The sequence below is a fragment of the Taudactylus pleione genome, unplaced genomic scaffold (genome assembly GCF_031769625.1).
Source record: "Taudactylus pleione unplaced genomic scaffold, aTauple2 ptg000437l, whole genome shotgun sequence".
Classification (NCBI taxonomy): Eukaryota; Metazoa; Chordata; class Amphibia; order Anura; family Myobatrachidae; genus Taudactylus; species Taudactylus pleione.
Window position 1 is genome coordinate 5,235,619 of NW_028284839.1, and position 21,248 is coordinate 5,256,866.

At 44.6% G+C, this 21,248-nt stretch overlaps 1 protein-coding gene across 4 annotated transcripts in view; it reads right to left on the reverse strand.

Annotated features, from left to right (window-relative positions):
• Positions 1–21,248, reverse strand: part of ACOT7 (acyl-CoA thioesterase 7) — a 221,448-nt gene that overhangs the window by 137,463 nt on the left and 62,737 nt on the right. For all 4 annotated transcript variants that reach the window (XM_088447749.1, XM_088447747.1, XM_088447748.1 and 1 more), the window contains exon 4: positions 2,711–2,802. In XM_088447749.1, the coding sequence (XP_088303875.1) occupies positions 2,711–2,802 (92 nt within the window). The remainder of the gene's footprint in view (positions 1–2,710; positions 2,803–21,248) is intronic.

A 21,248-nucleotide genomic window follows, 5' to 3' on the forward strand; every position in this document is an offset into this window, starting at 1 on the left:
CACCTCCAGATCTTACTGCATGTTCACTACAATCTCATGCAGCGCTATGCGGGTGGGCGAGGGGGGAGGCGGCATATCAGGCAGATGGGTAGCGGATCGCTCAGTGTGTGGGGACCGTCCTAATAGGTTGGCCATCGGGTCGCAAGGTGCATATCACACCGCGTATAGGGGTATTTAGGCTGCAAAGTGAAGGGTGGTATGGATAGGCACTAGAGGGGCATTAGGGATATGGAAGACACACTCACCAGAATGCTGGAGGATAGGAAGTTACAATCACATGACCGCTGGGACCCGGATAACACAGCTGGACCACCAGGGAGACATGTTGACATTTCATCACGGTCTACATGGTCAACGTCAACAGTATGACCATGTCACCATTCCGTCTGTTGCCATATCATACCTAAACCCGTTGCAGAAGCTGCTGCACAAGGACTTATTCCAAAGAGGTTCCACAATGCCCCGTACCCAGAGTATACACCAAACACTCTCTAATCTCTATAAACGCACATTGTTACATATGCAGTGGTATTATTGCAGGAGTGTATTTCCCCCAAGTGGTGCAGAATACATGTCTGACATCCTGACTCTTCAGCCGTTATCATCAACATTACAACTGGTCCCTTACAACATATATCCACTAGCGCTGGTTACTAGTCAATTTATATCATCATCATTATTAGCAACCTGAACACATGTGAAAAAAGTTAGCGCTGATATCAAATCCCACTGGTTAGACTAGAGAGAACCTTAGCGTACTGTACCTTAAAGCTGGTTACAAATTAGATGATAGGCCGCCCGGTTGATCGGGCCGACATATCGTCCACATCGGCAAGTGTGTATCCATTATGAACGACCCTGCGCGCTCCTGCCAGGTCTTTCATAGCATCGTTACATCGAGCCTACATACTGCTCAATCTGATGAACGACCCCATACTTGTGGATGCGGCTGGTGAACGACATATCGTGCTGTCGTTCGCAAGATCACGCGGTGTCAAATGAGCGCACAGAATGACATTAATCGCATCATGCATCGGCCGGGTACACACGTCACGTAATGTGTACCCAGCTTTAGCGTTGACTATCGGAAGTCTGGGAGACTCCCTGAATCCCAGGAGAGTAGACAACCCTCCGGGATCCCACCCACTTCAGCAGTAGGTGAATCAAAGTTGCGATAGCTGCAAAAGTACGGCGAGATCGAGAACCTGGTCCAGTGGTAGTGGTTTGGGAGTCAGGTCCTTTCTCTGCTTCATCATTGGGCTATTCCTGCCTCAGTCTGGTCTGATCCCTTCTTGTGAATATGTCATGTTAATGCTTGCTTGTATCCCCTCCTAGTACTGACCTTGCTAAATGTCCATCCTGACCATACCTGGTGATCCCTGCATGGAGATCCTATCCCAGCCCTGTTTATAAACACCAATCCACTGCTACCGATGTTACAAAATGGCTCTGTACTATTGGTTCTACTGGCAAATGACAAAAGCTGCATCTAATTTAACTACAGTTGTAAACTACCATTTAAGGGCCCATGGTACCTGTTGGTGGACAATTCTGAACAAAGGACATTATAATTCATAGTATTACACTTGGGTGGACAATTCTGGTTCTTTCGGATAGCCTATGACAGTGGTCTCCAACCTGTAGCTCGGGGTCTTAATTTTGGTAGCTCACCTAGCTGCAGTACTGCCGAGTCAACTAGGAGGAAGTGACCTCTGATGTGTGCTCCCCCGTAGCATCGACGCCGTGGGTGGGGCCACAGTGAAGCAAGTCAAGTGATTTCCGCAGCCTCTACAGCAATCCCCTAACGTGCTTCCCCGTGTTTCCACCCACTGCGTCTACGTTACGGCGAAGCGAGTGTCTCCCACCCAGCCTGGAAAAAAAAATCAAGCGCCAGCCCTGCCTACTGTATATCTTTTGCTCCTCTACTGCACGTACCTCCTTGGAGCCGGTAATTAACAGTGAAATGCGCCTGTGCTTACATATTATTTACAAACTACAACAATATCACTGTAATAATTAAATGCATTTTTATTTTCTATGAAACATTTTTATTTTTCATTTTCATTAAATTACCTTCAATTGTTCGGTTATTAGTCAGATGTTTTTTTTTGTACAATTTTAGTAGCTCTTCAGGAGGCTTCGTTTTTCTAACGTAGCTCACACCCCAACTAACGTTGGAGACCACTGGCCTAGGGCAACTGTTTTAGGGCCAACACGTGACCCAACTGTCTGCTACTTTAGGTGAAAGCTAAAAGACAAAATCTGCATCTATACCTGGGCCCAATAATCAGTATTACTGGGTTAGTAAACACTGAACCGATTATATTAGAGTTGGTCAGAGCACTTCTGTTTGTCACACGCAGAATATGGCGTCCTTGTGTAACCGTCATGAAACTAGTACAGTTACCAACGCAACCTAACGGCTACACAACACATACTGGCATCTTTCCTCGCTAAGTAACAATACTTGCAGATAACAAAATCATTAATAAACACTTAGGGGGTATATTTCCTAAAGTGCAGGTTTATGGAAGTGGAGGTGTTGTCCACAACAACCAATCAGATTCTAGCCATTATCATCTAGAAGGTACTAGATAAATAAGTAGAATCTGATTGGTCGCTATGAGCAACATAGCCACTTCTATAAACCCGCATGTTAGTAAGTATAGCCCTTGATCACCAACACTGAACACGCAAGAGCAAAAATTACCTGTATTGGAGGAACTGCAATGACTTTGTCCACGTTTGTTAGAGACAGGGGCACGTACCAAAGGGTCGCTCGGTTGGTTAATCGTTTTGCTCCTGCAAAAGAAAAACACCATTATAAAAATCTAGTTGTATGTGGTAGAATGGAGCAGCAAAGACTGATATCCCAGGAGGAGTAAAAGCACATGCATTGTGGATTGAGAAAAATATTATGGGCTACAAGGGCAGACAAGGACAAGGAGCCGGACATTTTAGATTTAGATGGTGTGAAGGTCAGTGAGCAGTGCAGTCATGCATTGGGAAATGGCAGTATAATACTCGGCTGTATAGCAGCAGTAATAGGGGCGTTACATCAAGCCTCGGAGAGAGACAAACTGGAAAGAGATAAAAGTACCAACTAATCAGCTTCTAGCTGTCCTTTAACAGGCTATGCTTGAAAAATGAGGGCACAAAGCCCATATCTGACTATTCGTCACGAGTATCTGACATTGGGCCAAAATCGGTAGCATCGTGTCCCCGATATGCTGCACAACAACGGTCTAGTCCCCAGAATCGTGTCCCCGATATGCTGCACAACAACTGTCTAGTCCCCAGCATCGTGTCCCCGATATGCTGCACAACAACGGTCTAGTCCCCAGAATCGTGTCCCCGATATGCTGCACAACAACTGTCTAGTCCCCAGCATCGTGTCCCCGATATGCTGCACAACAACTGTCTAGTCCCCAGAATCGTGTCCCCGATATGCTGCACAACAACTGCCTAGTCCCCAGAATCGTGTCCCCGATATGCTGCACAACAACTGTCTAGTCCCCAGAATCGTGTCCCCGATATGCTGCACAACAACTGTCTAGTCCCCAGCATCGTGTCCCCGATATGCTGCACAACAACTGTCTAGTCCCCAGCATCGTGTCCCCGATATGCTGCACAACAACTATCTAGTCCCTAGCATCGTGTCCCCGATATGCTGCACAACAACGGTCTAGTCCCCAGCATCGTGTCCCCCGATATGCTGCACAACAACTATCTAGTCCCCAGCATCGTGTCCCCGATATGCTGCACAACAACTATCTAGTCCCCAGCATCGTGTCCCCGATATGCTGCACAACAACTATCTAGTCCCTAGCATTGTGTCCCCGATATGCTGCACAACAACTATCTAGTCCCCAGAATCATGTCCCCGATATGCTGCACAACAACTGTCTAGTCCCCAGCATCGTGTCCCCGATATGCTGCACAACAACTATCTAGTCCCCAGCATCGTGTCCCCGATATGCTGCACAACAACTGTCTAGTCCCCAGAATCATGTCCCCGATATGCTGCACAACAACTGTCTAGTCCCCAGCATCATGTCCCCGATATGCTGCACAACAACTGTCTAGTCCCCAGAATCGTGTCCCCGATATGCTGCACAACAACGGTCTAGTCCCCAGCATCGTGTCCCCGATATGCTGCACAACAACTATCTAGTCCCTAGCATCGTGTCCCCGATATGCTGCACAACAACTGTCTAGTCCCCAGAATCATGTCCCCGATATGCTGCACAACAACTATCTAGTCCCTAGCATCGTGTCCCCGATATGCTGCACAACAACGGTCTAGTCCCCAGCATCGTGTCCCCGATATGCTGCACAACAACTATCTAGTCCCCAGCATCGTGTCCCCGATATGCTGCACAACAACTGTCTAGTCCCCAGAATCATGTCCCCGATATGCTGCACAACAACTATCTAGTCCCTAGCATCGTGTCCCCGATATGCTGCACAACAACGGTCTAGTCCCCAGCATCGTGTCCCCGATATGCTGCACAACAACGGTCTAGTCCCCAGCATCGTGTCCCCGATATGCTGCACAACAACTATCTAGTCCCTAGCATCGTGTCCCCGATATGCTGCACAACAACTGTCTAGTCCCCAGCATAGTGCCACTAGCCACTAGGGTGTATGTCATCACACCACCATGCGCACTATAACGCCCAGCAATAGTCTCGCGCTCCAGGCTGCTATATTCAGTTACTATACCTGTACATCACTGTCTCTCTATGCTACATGTTGTTTCTACCTGGTTAAATAAACCCAAGACCTGATTAATCTGTACCACAAGTGGACTAACCACCGCTAGCACCAACATACTACGCAACACAATCAACACCATTACACACTTTGGCCAAGTGCATTGTCTCCCAACTGGAAAAATAGACCACCACCCAGTGTGCTGAACCCATACACGTCTTCGGCTGTGACACACTGCCAACAGGCTACTGACACAGACCAGCAGCCACAAGTTAATAGGTTGTGGACTCCAGTATTCTAACCCAGCTGCGCAATACTCTGCTAATAACCTACTGTATACACTTCACCTTATTCAAACACTTGTAGCACATTATATTCCTATCAGTTGCTTGGTGGTTTAAAAGTACTTAAAAGGGTTTTAGGCATAGCTGAAAAGGGTGTGACAGAATCAAAAAAATTGCCCTTTGTGGGTGCAGTAAAAACGGTTATTTCTTAAAAAATTCCTAGTGTGATAACCTAACATAGGGCCGTATTCAATTTGAAGCGAAAAGTAGTTTTTGCGTGTTTTTGGCAAAAACTTTTCACCGATGACGTCATTTTCGCTTATTTTGATTTTACTCCATATTTATTTTGGAAGACTTGTCGCCTAGGCGGAATGTCAATGCAATGTAATAGGCAGAAAAGTTTCGCCTATGAATGGGAGGCGAAAAAAAAAGGGCAGAATTGGGGATTTGGGGGGGCAACATTGCGGAAACTCCCGTGCAGCCTCAGACAGTCCCCCAAATGTAAACTGTGTCAAAAAATGTGAAAAAAAACAAAAACACTTCAAGGACACCCTAAAAAATGACTTTGAATTTGGGGGCAAAAAAAAAATGTTGGGGGACAAAGTTAAAAACTAGCGAACTTGACTCTGGGGGGTCCCCAAGTATGCCCCAGGTGTTTTTTTCATTGCAGGTGCTTGCGGCAGTTGGAAAAGTATCGCGGATCCGCTCTAATTGAATACGGCTCAGACAGGCCACTTCCTCCCGGGAGCTGCTGTGAACACTGCTATAATCCAACTGGTTACCAGTAGTTCTATAACCATCCATTTAAATACTGCAGACACTGTAAATTTGCAGAAGAGAACAGCAAAATACAGTTAAATTAAGTTGAGTCCTTTTGAATCTTTTTGGGGTATTTCTAACCTTCACTGCTCTTCAAGTACTAAAATTCACAGAATAGCATATTCTTTTCTATACATAGGACAGTGTACAGAGTGTTCCCTAAACCTCGTCTTCATACTGACAGGCTTTATACCTCATGCCTCAGTGATGTCATAGAAATGCCAGGCTGAATATTGTCCGCCCCCATTGAGTGTATCCCATGCTCTGGGTACAAATTCTCACTCTCCACTATAAGACAGACACACACATTGCAGATTCTGTAACAGTCATTTTTTAATTAGGAAAAAGAAAAATCACTGTTCTAAGTATTTACATTCATATTACTTTGCATGCTGAAAGCCAGCTGAATACAGATTAGCACATGAAAAGTATTAATACATTGTGAAACAAATTAAACATTATCCTAACTACTGAAACAGTTTGTTCTTTTATAGACAGGACAAGGATTAAATAGAAGTATATGTAATTCAATTACATTTATTTAACATATTTCATAGACATTGGACCTTTTTCCTGGAATTTTCAGGACAGCGGACCTCATTCAGAGTCTCTCGCTAGGGCACGCTCGCTCGCTCGCTGGGAGCGATAATCGCACATCTGCACATGCGTATAATTCACAGTGCTCGTGCGAAAGTAATTCGTTGCGATCTGATTTTGCTAGCTCGCAAGCCACTTTCAGGTCGCTGCTTTGAGTGATAGACAGTGCCGTTTGTGGGTGGTAACAGGGGAAGGTGCTTGTGAACAGGGGTGTGGATGTGCGAACGCAGGCGTGTCTGACCGTCAGAACGGCATTTAATGGGTGTGCATAATTAGCAATGTAGCATCATTGCACACGTGACTTGGTTGTTTTTTAGCCTGAACTGCTCGCAGTGCTTGGGGTAGGTTAGGTCAACCCCAAGCACTGCGCGCAGCTCAGATGGCACTCGATGTTCACGATTAATCAGACACTTCCCGGAGATGTCGTGTTCTGGAAGTGACAGGTGGGAGGTTTTATAGTGCAGCGTATGCGAACTGCCGTCGCTCACTAATACATAGAGGGAGTCCTTACAGCGCAAAGAGTGATCGCTTGATTTGCATACCTGGCCCCTTTTTGCAAGCGAGCGATCGCATCTTGCGAGAGACTCTGAACGAGGTCCAGAATTTCTTAAAGGGAGAAACCAGGAATACAGGAGGTCAGGTACATGAAGATATACATAGGTGACCAGGGGTGAAGGATACCAGAACATAGACAGGAGCTCTCGCATCCAGTTAGTTCAATGACTTGGCTGTGGCAACAAGTGAGAGTAAGTAGCCCTAACAACCCCCCCTATTGGTTCTTAATTAGGTGGACCAATAATGAGGAACATGGATGATTAATCATCTAGCAGCTACTCAGTTTAAATATCACATTCCTAAAAAAAAAAGCAAAACTAGGTTTTTGCAAATTTTACATATATAGGTGGCGCCACTGTACCCAGTAGGTAGCAGTTAGAATACGTATAAGCTCCATATCGGCTGATGTCATTTCCAGACAGTTGACAAACAACATGTACTTATCTAAAATAAAGACAGATATTGGTGGAGAATGACAGAGTTAAATGTAAAATTTAAAAAGCCAAGTCATAACTAATCGAAAAAAGGGGAAGAGTATGGTGGCAAAGAAAGAACGGCTTTACTGAAAGGAGTAACCATCTGCAAACCTCCACTACCAAGCCTAGATGGGGGCTTTCTACCAGCCTATCCTACTCCACTCAAGGTATCCATCTCCCCTCCCAAAGACACAAATCCACCTGGACCAGTGGTGTCGCCGACCCCTGTATGGTAGAATCAGCTAAAACCCGGGTATTGGCGAGGAGCGCACCTCAAGATCTAAAATCAGACAGTCGCTGCAGCCGCTCTTTCAAGCAAAACCAACAACCACTAGGTTGGGAGGGTGGGATGTCCGACAGGCAAGAGGACCAAGAAGATTCCACTGGGAATAGACATCCCTTTAAAACACACCCATAACTATTCATCCAATAAAACTTCAGATATGCTAATTAGCTAACATTACAACAATTAACCCTGTCTAGGACGAGTCCACTGGCCCAAGTCTCATGTGTTTAAACCCCCCCCGACATGCCTTCTGTCACTCTGAACTGCCTAGAGGACCAGTTGTCCTCGCCCCGTAGCCATGGTCAGCCAAATGTTGTCCTATAAGTGCACAGATACTAGTGATGGCAAGGATACTACAGCTTTACAGTATAACGTCTATCAGCCAGCTTTGTGACCCACCGTTCAGTTAATCATCAATAATGTATTAGTGGCCTCATCAAGGGTACTTTTGTTATCAAAAGTATGACAGTTTGGATAATTAGTTTATCATCTGATACTGCACAATAGGTTGGCTAAGATGATATACTGAGGTCCCATGGTGAACGTCACTTAGCACCCAATGCAAATGTTTCTGGCAGGACAATCCAAATAACGCACACATACAGTACTATAGCAGTACCAGGGTAAAACCAACCACATAGCTTTTCAAGCACTGTTCTAGAAAGCATCCAGCTTTTAGCCTCTAGGGTATCATTATACAGCAAGTTCACTTCAAGTACCTGGCCACTGCACCCTGGGTGTTAGATGGCAGACTCATTAAATCTGTGCTGCTTGCTAAAATTTTAATTCAAATTCAATTATAAATTTAGATGAAGCACGAGTGTCTCTTGACAGTACAGTAAAAAGAAGCTCATTAACGCATCTATTAATCTATGAATTAAATCACATTATCGTTGTCTTGCCATGGCTTGTGTTACATTGGATGTATGATAAAAATACAACTGCTGACAGATACTCTGCAAAGCTTATACGCATTACTTTATTAGATACAATATAAATATTGTTTTATTTAACAGGAAAAGCACATTGCTCAAAGTGACCCTGACAAACTGCAGCGCTTTTTTTTTTAAATATCTTTTTATTTTAGTTTTTCAGACAGAAAATTACAAAGAGTGATAACAAAATATTCCTACAATTGCAACCAAAAAGGAGGTCACTATAAGTGACCAAATAAAGGCACAACAAATGCCATTTAAATAAGTATTACACAATATTACAGTCATGCAGGAACTAAAATAAATACATGTGGACAATACTCATAAAGAAGGAGAAGAGAGAAAAGGGGGAAGAAAGGAAGGGAGGGTAATATAAGTACCCAAAAATTTAGGTGACTCTAAGGCAAAACCATCTATAGTAGAGATATTTAATGTTTCTATATAAAAAACAAGCACAGATCTCTTCCAAACCTATCAAGGAAAATAAACACAGCATACTGACTAAGGGCCTGATTCAGAGCCGGACGCTCTGACCAGAGCGCTCGCTCTGAATCAGGGCCCTCCTCCATTAAAATGGAGCGTCCTCCTGGACGCTCGTATAGCTGTGGGTCACCACCCACAGCATATACGAGCGTCCAAAAACCATCGGACTTGCGACGGAGACCCTGCGGTAGGGTCTCCCTGCCACAAGCCCTGGAGTGATTTTGGCCCTATCAGAGCCAAAATCACTCCCACTGACATCACTAGTGATGTCAGTGGGGCCGGCTTCAGACGGTAGGCGTTCCCATGGGAACGCCTCCGGCACGCCCACCTAAGGGGGCGTGCTGTCAATCAACATCGACAGCACGCCCCCTTTGGTGCGAGACCCGGAGCGACAGCTTGGCTGTCGCAGTCCGGGTCTCGCGCATGCGCACGACGGAGCTCCCTCCTTCGTGCGCATGCGCAGTGGGGAACATCGACCCACTTGCGAGCGTACTGCCGCTTGCGAGTGGGTCTGAATGACCCCCTAAGTCAATCTTTGAAGCGAGTACCACTTTGTGGTTTCGAAAATTTTATTAATATGGGACTGAGTGGTGTTGTCTAAATGTGACATATAAAATCCCCATTTTTTTTTAAAACGCTCTACACCCTTCTCAATATCAGGGAGAGTGTCACGCCGGTCAAAGTAGAGTATTTGAAGAATCATACGTTTGACATCGCTAAGAAAAGGAGGAGTTTTTATCGTCCAATTTATTAGAATAGCTTTCTTAGCGATCGTCACTATCGTCGTAAGTAGCGGTATTACTTTTTCTTTTTGTTGTGTGGGGACACATCCCAATTACTAAAATTCACCAAAATTAAAGCTAAAGGGTCTTTCGCCAGATGTAATGATAACAAGTCATTTATAAAGAACATAAGTTTATCCCAGAATTTGCGAATGCGGCCACATTCCCATACATTATGCCAGAAGGTGGCTTTAGTGGCTTTACACTTCACACAATGTTCCGTCTCTTCTAACACCATATGAGCCCTACTACTTTGTGAAATATAAGCCCTGAGTAAGATTTTCACATGGACTTCTTGTAGACGAGCTGAGTGTAAGATTTTCACATGGACTTCTTGTAGACGAGCTGAGTGTAAGATTTTCACATGGACTTCCTGTAGACGAGCTGAGTGTAAGATTTTCACATGGACTTCCTGTAGACGAGCTGAGTGTAAGATTTTCACATGGACTTCCTGTAGACGAGCTGAGTGTAAGATTTTCACATGGACTTCCTGTAGACGAGCTGAGTGTAAGATTTTCACATGGACTTCCTGTAGGCGAGCTGAGAGTAAGATTTTCACATGGACTTCTTGTAGACGAGCTGAGTGTAAGATTTTCAAGGTGCCCTCATAATGTGCGAAAAGAGTTTCAGAAGAATTTAATACGGGAATGTCTGCTATCCATCTCGCTGCACATTTGTGCCATAGGGAATTTGCTTTAGATGAACTGAAATCACCCGTCAAAAATTTAGTTTTGGAATTATTTTGTATCGTAAACGTAAATAAAGATTCTATTATATCTTTTGTTTCTGGATCCTTCAAAGCCGGAGATCTATGTTGAATAAAATGCCTGACTTGGAGATACATAAAGAATTGTGAATTAGGCAGATTAAATTTCGCTCTAAGAGTTTGAAAAGTTAGGAGGGTGCCCCCTGGATCAAAAACATCTTTGACTTTCGCAAGTCCTTTAGTTTTCCAGACGAGGAAATGAGAATTTTCTAGGATAGGACTAAACATGGGGTTTCCCCACAAAGTTTCGGTTGAGTCTCCGGTTGATGGCCAACCATGCCTTGTAGGTGTCTCGAAACATTATATTGTTTAAAATTAAGTTGGGGAGTTTGGGTTTAGGAGTGTGTAAAAGGGTGCTTGGAGCAAAGGGAGAAAATAATTCTGTTTCTAGGGATAGATCAGTGTATGTATTACGTTCAATACACCAGTCCAACACATATCTAAAAAATACAGCTTCTGAGAAGACTTTTAAATCCGGGATTCCCAAGCCACCCTTCCCTCTAGAGCACTGAAGCTTAGCTAATCAGCACTTTTAAAAAAAATACAGTAATGTCTCCTTACTGTATTATAGTTTATGATGGGGCCAAAGATTGGAGAAAGCAACCACTGGAGTTACTGCGACATCCCTGGCCAGCCCTTATGTAGGAATCCAACAATCTGCACACAATGGTGGCTTTTCTGCAAAGCAAATCTGCCAAACTGTCAGTCATTCTGTGTCTGCTGTGTAAGAGGGGATGTAGTTGGGACCCCGATATACAGAATGCCAGCGCTCAGCATCCCGGTGCTGGAATCCAGACAGAGGTGAGAATGCCGGAACCAGCATCCCGGCGGGTAAGTATGAGGGTTAGGCACTAGGGGGAGGCTGCAATAGGGGAGGGTTGGTCACTAGGGGGAGGGTTAGGCTGTGGGAAGGAGGGGTTAGGCACTAGGGAGAGGATTAGGCTGCAGGAGGGAAGGGTTAGGCAATAGGGGGAGGCTGCAGGAGGGGAGGGTTAGGCAGTAGGAGGGGGGTTAGGCTGTAGGAGGGAAGGGTTAGGCATTAGGGGGAGGGATAGGCTGCAGGAAGGGAGAGTTAGGCACTAGGGTGAAGTTTAGGCTGCGGGAGGGGAGGGTTAGGCATAGGGGGATGGTTAGGCTGTGGGAGGGGAGGGTTAGGCACTAGGGGGAAGGTGAAGCTGCGGGAGGGGAGGGTTAGGCACTAGGGGGAGGGTTAGGCTGTGGGAGGGGAGGGTTAGGCACTAGGGGGAAGGGTTAGGCACTAGGGGGAAGGTTAGTCACTGGGGGGGGGCTAGGCACTAGGGGGGGGGGAGGGTTAGGCTGTGGGAGTTGATGAGCAAGCAAAATACTAATCTTCAACAAATAGCAATTTATAAACTCCATACAATAAAGATAGTACATGATCTTCCATGTGTATATCTTCTATATTCAGAATAGGAGGCATTGTTCTGTGTATTTGCTAAATCAGATATGAAATCTTTCATTTTGGGGCTATCGCTGAAAATCAGGAATAGCTGGCTACTATGGATGTCTGAAATCCCATTGCATTAATACATCAAATATTACTGTTTAAAAAAAAAAAAAAGTAATATCTTCCCAGATAAATAACTCATAAATTACTGTTAGTAACTTTAATGCTGTGTTCTGCTGAAAGAATAGGGGACCATTCCCATCAGGTGTGAGGGGGGAGAGTTGCCGTTGCAACAGCGTGTAAATGCCGGAAGCGGCACTGCAAACCGGCCTCCAGACCTCGTCCTGGACTTATGGATTTTTGTACGCAGCCCTATGGGTGTGAAAAAAAAAAAATCAGAGAGTTGGGAAGTAATGTAGCCACACTTACTGCGAAACGGGTCCTTGTGGGCGCTCACTGTGCCCACTAAGCCACAGCCTGACGGATAGAAAACTGGGGAGGCACACCCTGAGCGTGCCGATTTACTAGCCTCGGCTACGGTTCTGAGGGCCTGATTCAGCAAGGAACGCACGGATGCAGATGCATGCACCCGGCCGCTGCGAGAATAGCTAATGAATGCGTACGCGCGGCAATCGCAGTAGAATAAGCAGACGCCCAGCACTACATAATACCACCCACTTCTCTTTACTTGTGTCCTCTATACCTGGTAAGATAGCGGAAACATTGGTAACATCGAGAACCATCGGACCCATATGCACAATAGTGGTTGACATGACTCTCCCATAGACATAGCGAGACTTCCTGTGTGCAGCTAGACCTCAGGCTGCGTCCGCTTCCGCAAGGGCTTTATTATGCATGTCCCTGAAACACCGTCCAAATACAGGCATGCCTGCGTTTGCCTGACCACTCCCCCGTCACCACCCACAAACGGCACTTCCGATCACTTGTCCCTGGGGCTGCGGACTCCCTGCGTATGCATACTCCATTGCACTGGCCGGTTCGCGCACTACGCAGAGCAAAACCATCGACCGATTGCGTGCGTCTGCATCCATGCGTTGTTTGCTGAGTCAGGCCCTGAGACAGCTATCCGAGTAACCCATGGTCTCCTGCTGCATTGGCAGAATTTAGCAACTGCTGAGGGTACAACTCTGAATTAACCCGTGTGCTTAACGGGCGTTGAAATTGTACCGAGCATTAACCTCTCTCTTTGCTGCCTGAAATCTCCAAATTGAGGCAAAGCAGCAACAAGGGAGTATGTGAAGGAATATGTGCCAGGGGCTCATTGCAGAGCTCCTATGTGATGAAGAGCTGCTGACAGGACTTAATGCATTAAATGAAGCCTTAAAACTTCTGTCTAGAAGTGAAAATATTAATAGAAATAATGAGACTGCAACGCAGCAGGAATCTGACCCGAGGCCTGGACACAGCGTGATCTGGTGATCTCTTCTTTTAAAGGAAAACACAGATCATCAGAATATATATATATATATATATATATATATATATATATATATATATATACATATATATACATATATATATATATATACATACATACACACACACGGCCTGATTCAGAGCCGGACGCTATTTGCGCTCGCTCGTTCAGAAAAAAGGGGTGGCTATTCAAATTAACCGTTCTCTCTTTGCGGTCTGTTGACCCCTCTATGTTAGAACGAGCCAACAAAACTTGCGGTCCTAATTTTGAAAAAAACGCCCCCTGGCCGCTCGCATCCTACGTCATGTCCGCTATTTATTAGATTAATCGAGTACATCGAAAAGCGAATGAACTGCTCGGTATTCTTGTGGTTGGTTTTTCCTACCACAATCTTGCGAGCAGTTCTGACTATAAAATAACCAAGTGACGTGGTCGATGACGCTGCTGTATTAACTATGCACACCCTTAAAACGCCCGTTTTGACCTTTTGGCACGCCTGCGTTCGGATCTCCACTCCCCGTTTTCAAGCACCTTCCCCTGTTACCACCCACATACGCCTCATTCTATCACTCAAAATAGCAGGCATTCGCTATTTAGCGAGCACACGATTTTCGGCCGCACTGACTGGTTCGCGCATGCGTATTACAATCCGTACGCATGCGCAGTTGTGCAAACATCGCTCGGAACGAACGAGCGGCCGCTTACGAGCGGCTCTGAATCAGGCCCACAGAGTGTATACTATACATACACACACACACACACACACACACAATGCCTTGCAACAGTATTCACCCCCATATGCATTTTTCATGTTTTGTTGCCTCATAACCTGGAATTAAAATGGATTGTGTGAAGGAGTGCATCATTTAATTCACAGAACATGCCTACAACTGTGACGTTGTGTTTTTTTTTATATTGTGAATCAAAGAACATTTAAGACAACATAACAGAAAACATCAGCGTGCATAACTATTCACCCCCCTAAAAAGTCCGTACTTTGTTGAGCCACCTCTTGCGGCAATTACAGCTGCAAGTCGCTTTGGATAAGCCTCTATGAGCTTGCCACATCTTGCCCCTGGGATTTTTGCCCATTCCTCAAGGCAAAACTGCTCCAGCTCCTTCATGTTGGATGGTTTCCGCTTGTGAACAGAAATCTTCAAGTCTGACCACAAATTCTCAATTGATTGAGATCTGGGCTTTGACTAGGCCATTCCAACACATTTAAATGTTTCCCACTCAAGAATTGCTTTAGCAGTATGCTTCGGGTCATTGTCCTGCTGGAAGGTGAACCTTCGCCCCAGTCTCAAATCACAGGCAGACTGAAACAGGTTTTGCTCAAGAATATCCCTGTATTTAGCACCATCCATCTTTCCCTCTACTCAAATCAGTTTCCCAGTCCCTGCTGCTGAAAAACATCCCCACAGTATGATGCTGCCACCACCATGTTTCACTGTGGGGATGGTGTTCTTGGGGCGATGGGATGTGTTGGGTTTGCGCCAGACATAGCGTTTTCCTTGGTGGCTGAAAAGTTCAATTTTAGTCTCATCTGACCAGAGCACCTTCCTCCATACATTTGGAGAGTTGCCCACAGGCCTTTTGGCAAACTCAAATTGTGTCTTCTTATTTTTATCACTAAGTAATGGCTTTTTTCTGGCCACTCTTCCATAAAGCCCATCTCTATGGAGTGTACGGCTTATTGTGGTCACATGCATAGATGCACCAGTCTCTGCTGTTGAACTCTGCAGCTCCTTCAGGGTCACCTTTGGTCTCTGTGCTGCCTCTTTGATTATGCCCTCCTTGCCCGGTCTGTGAGTTTTGGTGGGCGGCCCTCTCTTGGCAGGTTTGTTGTGGTACCATCTTCTTTCCATTTGATGATTATGGATATGATGGTGCTCCAGGGGATCATCAAAGATTTGGATATTTATTTATTTTTTATAACCCAACCCAGAATTTTACTTCTCAACAACTTTGTCCCTGACTTGTTTGAACAGCTCCATGGTGTGATGCCTCTTGCTTAGTTGTGTTGCAGCCTCTGGGGCCTTTCAGAAAAGGTGTGTTTATACTGACAGATCATGTGACACTTAGATTCACACAGGTGGATTTCATTTCACTAATTATGTGACTTCTGAGGGTAATTGGTTGCACCAGAACTTTTGAGGGGCTTCATAGCAAAGGGGGTGATTACATATGCACATGACAATTTTCAGAATTTTATTTATAAAGATTCTTGTTTAGAATATATTTTTCTCATTTCACTTCACCAAATTAGACTATTTTGTCCAGATCCATCACATAAAATTCAGATAAAAAAATAAATAACAAAATACAGGTTGTAATGTAACAAAAAAAAGGTAAAAAGCCAATGGGGGGTTGAATACTTTTGCAAGGCACTGTATATATACACACATACATACACCTCATCCTCGGAGGATTTTTCTCCCATTTTATCCGACAAAAGGAGATATATCTGTGCAAAAAGAAAAAGGTGCTCTTTAATATCTCCACCATCGGATGTTACCATAGTGATCGGATTCTTTGGTGAGACATCTTTCCTGACCTCTCTGTGACAGTGATCTGCATTAAAGTCTCCAATTTACAAGAATAACTGCACTGCGTTGTATGTGGGTTTATTCCGATATAAATCCGCTGCTAGTATTAGGCATTTCCAGTGTTGGGAATCTTCAGCTGCTCTGCACAGACAGGTAAATATTATCTTTGAATGCCATATTATCATTAAATGTGGACTTTTTAAAAAATTTTTTATTAAAGATGCATTAGCAAACTAATAGTTATATATTACTAACCTGCAATATAGAACTAGCGGAACATTTAATTTTGCCACTTTAGAATAACTGCGGAAGAGGAATGTGATGGCCAATCAGAAGTCACGATCTCAGGAACGCTGTCTTCTGATTGGTCCTCATGCTTACACACTGCATCTGCAGACTCTGTTTTCTGCTGAGTTATGAGATAAATCGTGGAGCACCAGGAAAATCAGTTGGCAGAAGCAGTACCAGGGGCCCCAGGGAAGGGATGGTTAGAAGCACATACACTTGCCCCCACACAGAGCCCATACATGTTATGCCACACAGTAATGCCCTTTACAGATTATGCCACATAGTTGTAGTGCCCCATATAAAAACACATTCCACAAAATAGTAGTGCCCCATACACATTAAGCACCCCTCCCCCAGCAACTCACCTCCCCGTGTCCCTCCAGCAGCCTCTCGTCTCCCCTTGTGTGCCATCAGCAGCCAGCAGGTGTGGATTTGGAGCCGGGCCGCCAGCTAATTACAGCTGGCACACCAGTGGCAGACATGGACAGACAGCATCAACGCAATTTGAATCTAGCGACGATCCGCGAGCTTCGATTGCCTCGCGACCAGCAGCGCTGTCTCTCCATGACTGCCTGCCAGTGCGCCAGCTGTAATCAGGCCGGCATCAAATCAACATCGCTAACTCCCAGGCCCCCCTCGAAGGCCCTGACTGGACCGGCCTTCCTTGTGTGCGTGACTGAGTGTAGGGAGAGCGTCGGGCCACAGAGGTAGCTCTGGCACCATAGCAGCCGCACGCACACCCCTTGCACCCACAGTAGTTACGCCACTGTTTGCATGCATGTTAGCAAACAAACAGTGTGCTCCTTTTCAGGATCAATGGGATGCGGTTATAGGCGAGGGTAATGTAAGCAAATAAAGGCTGCAGGTGTACTTCAGGGCCCAGCCTTCAACCCGGGCAATGCCGGGTATCCCTGCGAGTGTAAAACAGTACATTGCATTAAATGATAGGTAGAAGCGGTTTGATTGCTATGGGCAACTACTACACTTGTCTCTTTTAATGGCTTGACACATCTCCCCCAATGTCACTTGGGCTGTCCTGGGTCAGATATTCTCCGATCTTCCGGTCATAAAGACTGTGGGGTCTATTTACTAAGCAGTGTTAGGAGAGAGTGAAAAGTAATAAGGTGCCAGCCAATCAGCTCCCAACTGTCATCTCACAGGCTGTGTTTGAAAAATGACAATTGGGAGCTGATTGGCTGGCACCTTATCACTTTTCACTCTGTCTCCTAACACTGCTTAGTAAATAGACCCCTATGTTCAAATAAGGCCAGACCTTTCATTTTTCAGTGGCCATGAGAATCTCCAGAGCACTTTGGTCAATGTCCTTGGATATGTAAAAGAATATAAATTATCCTGAGCACTTACGTAACTGCTAGTATTGAAGTATCGAAAAAATCCTGACAGGGTTAGGATATCGACACTTGTTGGTCAGTATCCTATCTCTCCCCTCCCTCCCTGCTACCTAAACCTAACCACCCCCCCCCTTAGTGCCTAAACCTAACCTCCCCCTCCCCACACCCTAAACCTATCCCTCCCTCAATAGTGCCTAAAACTAACCCTCCCCCTAGTGCCTAACCCCAGACAGTTGTCAGGATTCCGACGCCAACATTCTAAGCGCCAGAATCCAGACGGTCAGGATTTTGATTGGATCCAGGGGTCTATTTACTAAGCCTTGGATGAGATGTGAATGGGGATAAAGAACCAGTCAGTCAATCAGCTCCTGTCATTTTTCAAACACAGCCTGTGACAGGGCAGTTAGGAGCTGATAGGCTGGTACTTTATCACCATCCAGGGCTTAGTAAATCAACCCCCCCAGTCTCTGGACATATTCCTATAAGCAGTATTTAAAAGCGGTTTAATGGCTATACCAGAGGTTCCCAAACTCCGCCATTACAGACCAGGTTTTAAAGGATATCCATGCTTGAGTCCAAATGGTTGAGTCAAAATTAACTGAGGTACTAATTAAGTCACCTGTGCTCAAGCATGGATATCCTTAAAACGTGGATTGTAGGTGTAGTGTGGGGACCTCTGGGCTATGCCGTTTTAAGGTAGTGTAGATGAGGACTGTACAATAACAAACGGAAAAAGTAGCGTACGATTCTAACATTTCATGGGGATTTACCAATGTAATAAAGTCTAGACAATTATGGGCATTTCTGTTTTACTGTTCTGTCACTGCCAAAACGGTTACATTTAAAATGTAATTACACATTATGTGAAAAGTGCAGGCAAATAATATGGAAAATATTTCCAGCGCTCTTTGAATAAAAGTGATCCTGACAACATGTTTTTAGGAATAAGAATTACCATTGGACCTTAATAAACTATACTGACAGGCCAGTTGCTATAGCAACCACGAGCCACGGCTTTGTCTTTCGGCCTTAGTGAGAAAAGCAGCGTACGTTAGGAAGCTGAATTTTATTGTATTCCTCGCACACGAGCACAAGGGGAGACAGGCTGTTTGACCTGTGCCAAAATATTTTAGTTGCATTCGTAGGTGGGGGACATTAGACCCAGCCACTTTCGGCAGTGTATTACAGTAGCTGATCGGAGTAAGAAATGGATATCAAAGTAATTAACAGCACCCAATAGGGAACAGCAATTATTGTGACTATTATTAAATAATCAAATGCCGGTCACAATATTTCCTGGCAAAGATCCCACATGTCATTATAATTATGCACGAATACATTTTAAAGGGAAGAGATCAGATAGGGTCCTGGAATAACATTGTATAAAAAAAGAATCGTAAGGTGCAATACAGGGTCAGATCTGTCTGACAAACGATGAACTACGAACGATTTGAACGACTTTACCAACGATTTCATGAACTACGAATGATTTTGGCCTGTATTAAAATGAATGAAATCTGACAAGTCTGACTGCAAACACATCAGATGTCAGATATCGTTATCTGACAAGCGGGAACGTGCATCGTTCACCTGACAAACATGTCAGATATGGAAAAGGGAGGGGTCATGCCAAGTAGAAAAAGGGGGGGGTTAACCCCCTATTGTTCCTCAGCACACTGAATTATACTTGCAACAATATATGAAGACTATATGGTAATAGAAATACAGAGATATTAGTTGCCTGCATTTGCAAATGCATTGGAGGCTGCTAGGCCACATCACGGCTTCTCTGTCACTAGCAGTCCCTAACACGAAGGGGTTCACGTCTGGGGCGCTGAGCACCCCAAAAACATCGTGCCAGGAACCCCAGGGCATCACACGAAAAATGGAAAAAGAGTGACAGTGCAGCGTAAAGTACATTTGGCAAAATTTATATGTGCCTTTATCATGAGGTCTTAGAATTGGTATATATTACATTTGGGGTGAGTGTTTGGGTGTAGGGCCCCCGAGGCTGCTCTGGCTGGGCCTCCTCAGGGCATCACCTCTTAATACACAGTTACTTTTTACATCACCTTCTATGTTTGTTTTTTATTCATGTAATTTTTTCACATATATTTTAACCCCTTTTTCAAACACTTAACTACTTGCACACATCTATACTTTACACTGCACTGTCACTCTTTTTCCATTTTTCGTGTGATGCCCTGGGCTGGACGTTTTTCGGGGTGCACTGTGCCCCGGATGTGAACTCCTTAGGTGTTAGGGACTGCTAGTGACAGAGAAGCAGTGACGTGGCCTAGCAGCCTCCCATGTATTTGCAAATGCATGCAACCAATATCTCTGAATTATACTTGCAAAAATATATGAAGATTATATGGTAATAGAAATTCAGTGTGCTGAGGAACAATAGGGGGTTAAACCCCCCCCCTTTTTCTACTTGGTATGACCCCTCCCTTTCATGCACCTGAAAAGTACTGCTAGATTGATTGAGCAGCTGCCATATTTGGTTTGTAAACATGGCAGATTTTCCTTCAGATATGAACGATTTTTAAAATAGTTTTTGTAGAGATCTGAAGGAAAATCTGACCATGTGCATGCACCATTAATCTGAATTATTGCATTTGTTTTCTGTGGATAAATTCTGGGATGGTAAAACGGAGACACATTGCATTATTATCTTATTGCATCCTCGTTATGGCAGTTTATAATTAAATGCCTTTAAAGAAATGGTACAGGCTACGGGCCACAAGGAGACACCCAACCCCGATCACTTCCCCTTAAAGCACTCTTAAATGCAGTGTGCACCAGTTGACAGCTGCACTACTATGCAAAGCAGTGAATGGGACATACCATCCAGCTCAATCAGGACAACGCTGTCACCACTGGAGTGGCGGGACTAAGGCCCCTGAAGTGCACTGTCCCATCTTTAAGCATGTGAGGTATGATAACATGCTTTAACGCAAGTCAAGCACTTGCTGGAACATATATGTACCATTGGGAAATGCGCACTAGTTCTTGATCCTGGATTGTAGTCTATGGGTTTTTTGAACCTATCAGATTCTAACTTATTTTTCATACATAGACTGTAAAATGACATTTAGAAGCTGAATGATTGGTACTTTATCTCTCACCACTTTCTCTCTCTAAAAGGATTGATACATCTCCCCCTATGAATCTGAAATTGGTACTTTCTACTTCCTGAGAAGTATACGGATCTACCTATACCAAAGGATACTAATATTATAATAAAATACTTAGTTTAAGGGGTAAAACTATTACATCTGGGCCTTAATGTTAAAATCCAAGCGGTTTCTCCTGGAATTTAGGGCATCGACAGATGGGAATTTAGTGCAAACAGGGGTCCCAACGACATCACATAATTTGGCTAATTTAGAATGAGAGAGTCCCTCCTTTTCTCACAAAATACAGATTCTAGCATAGAACATGTAGAACAGAAATGGCGCACGTTCATATTGAGAATTTTCGCATATCCTTGACTTTTGTCAGTTTAGGG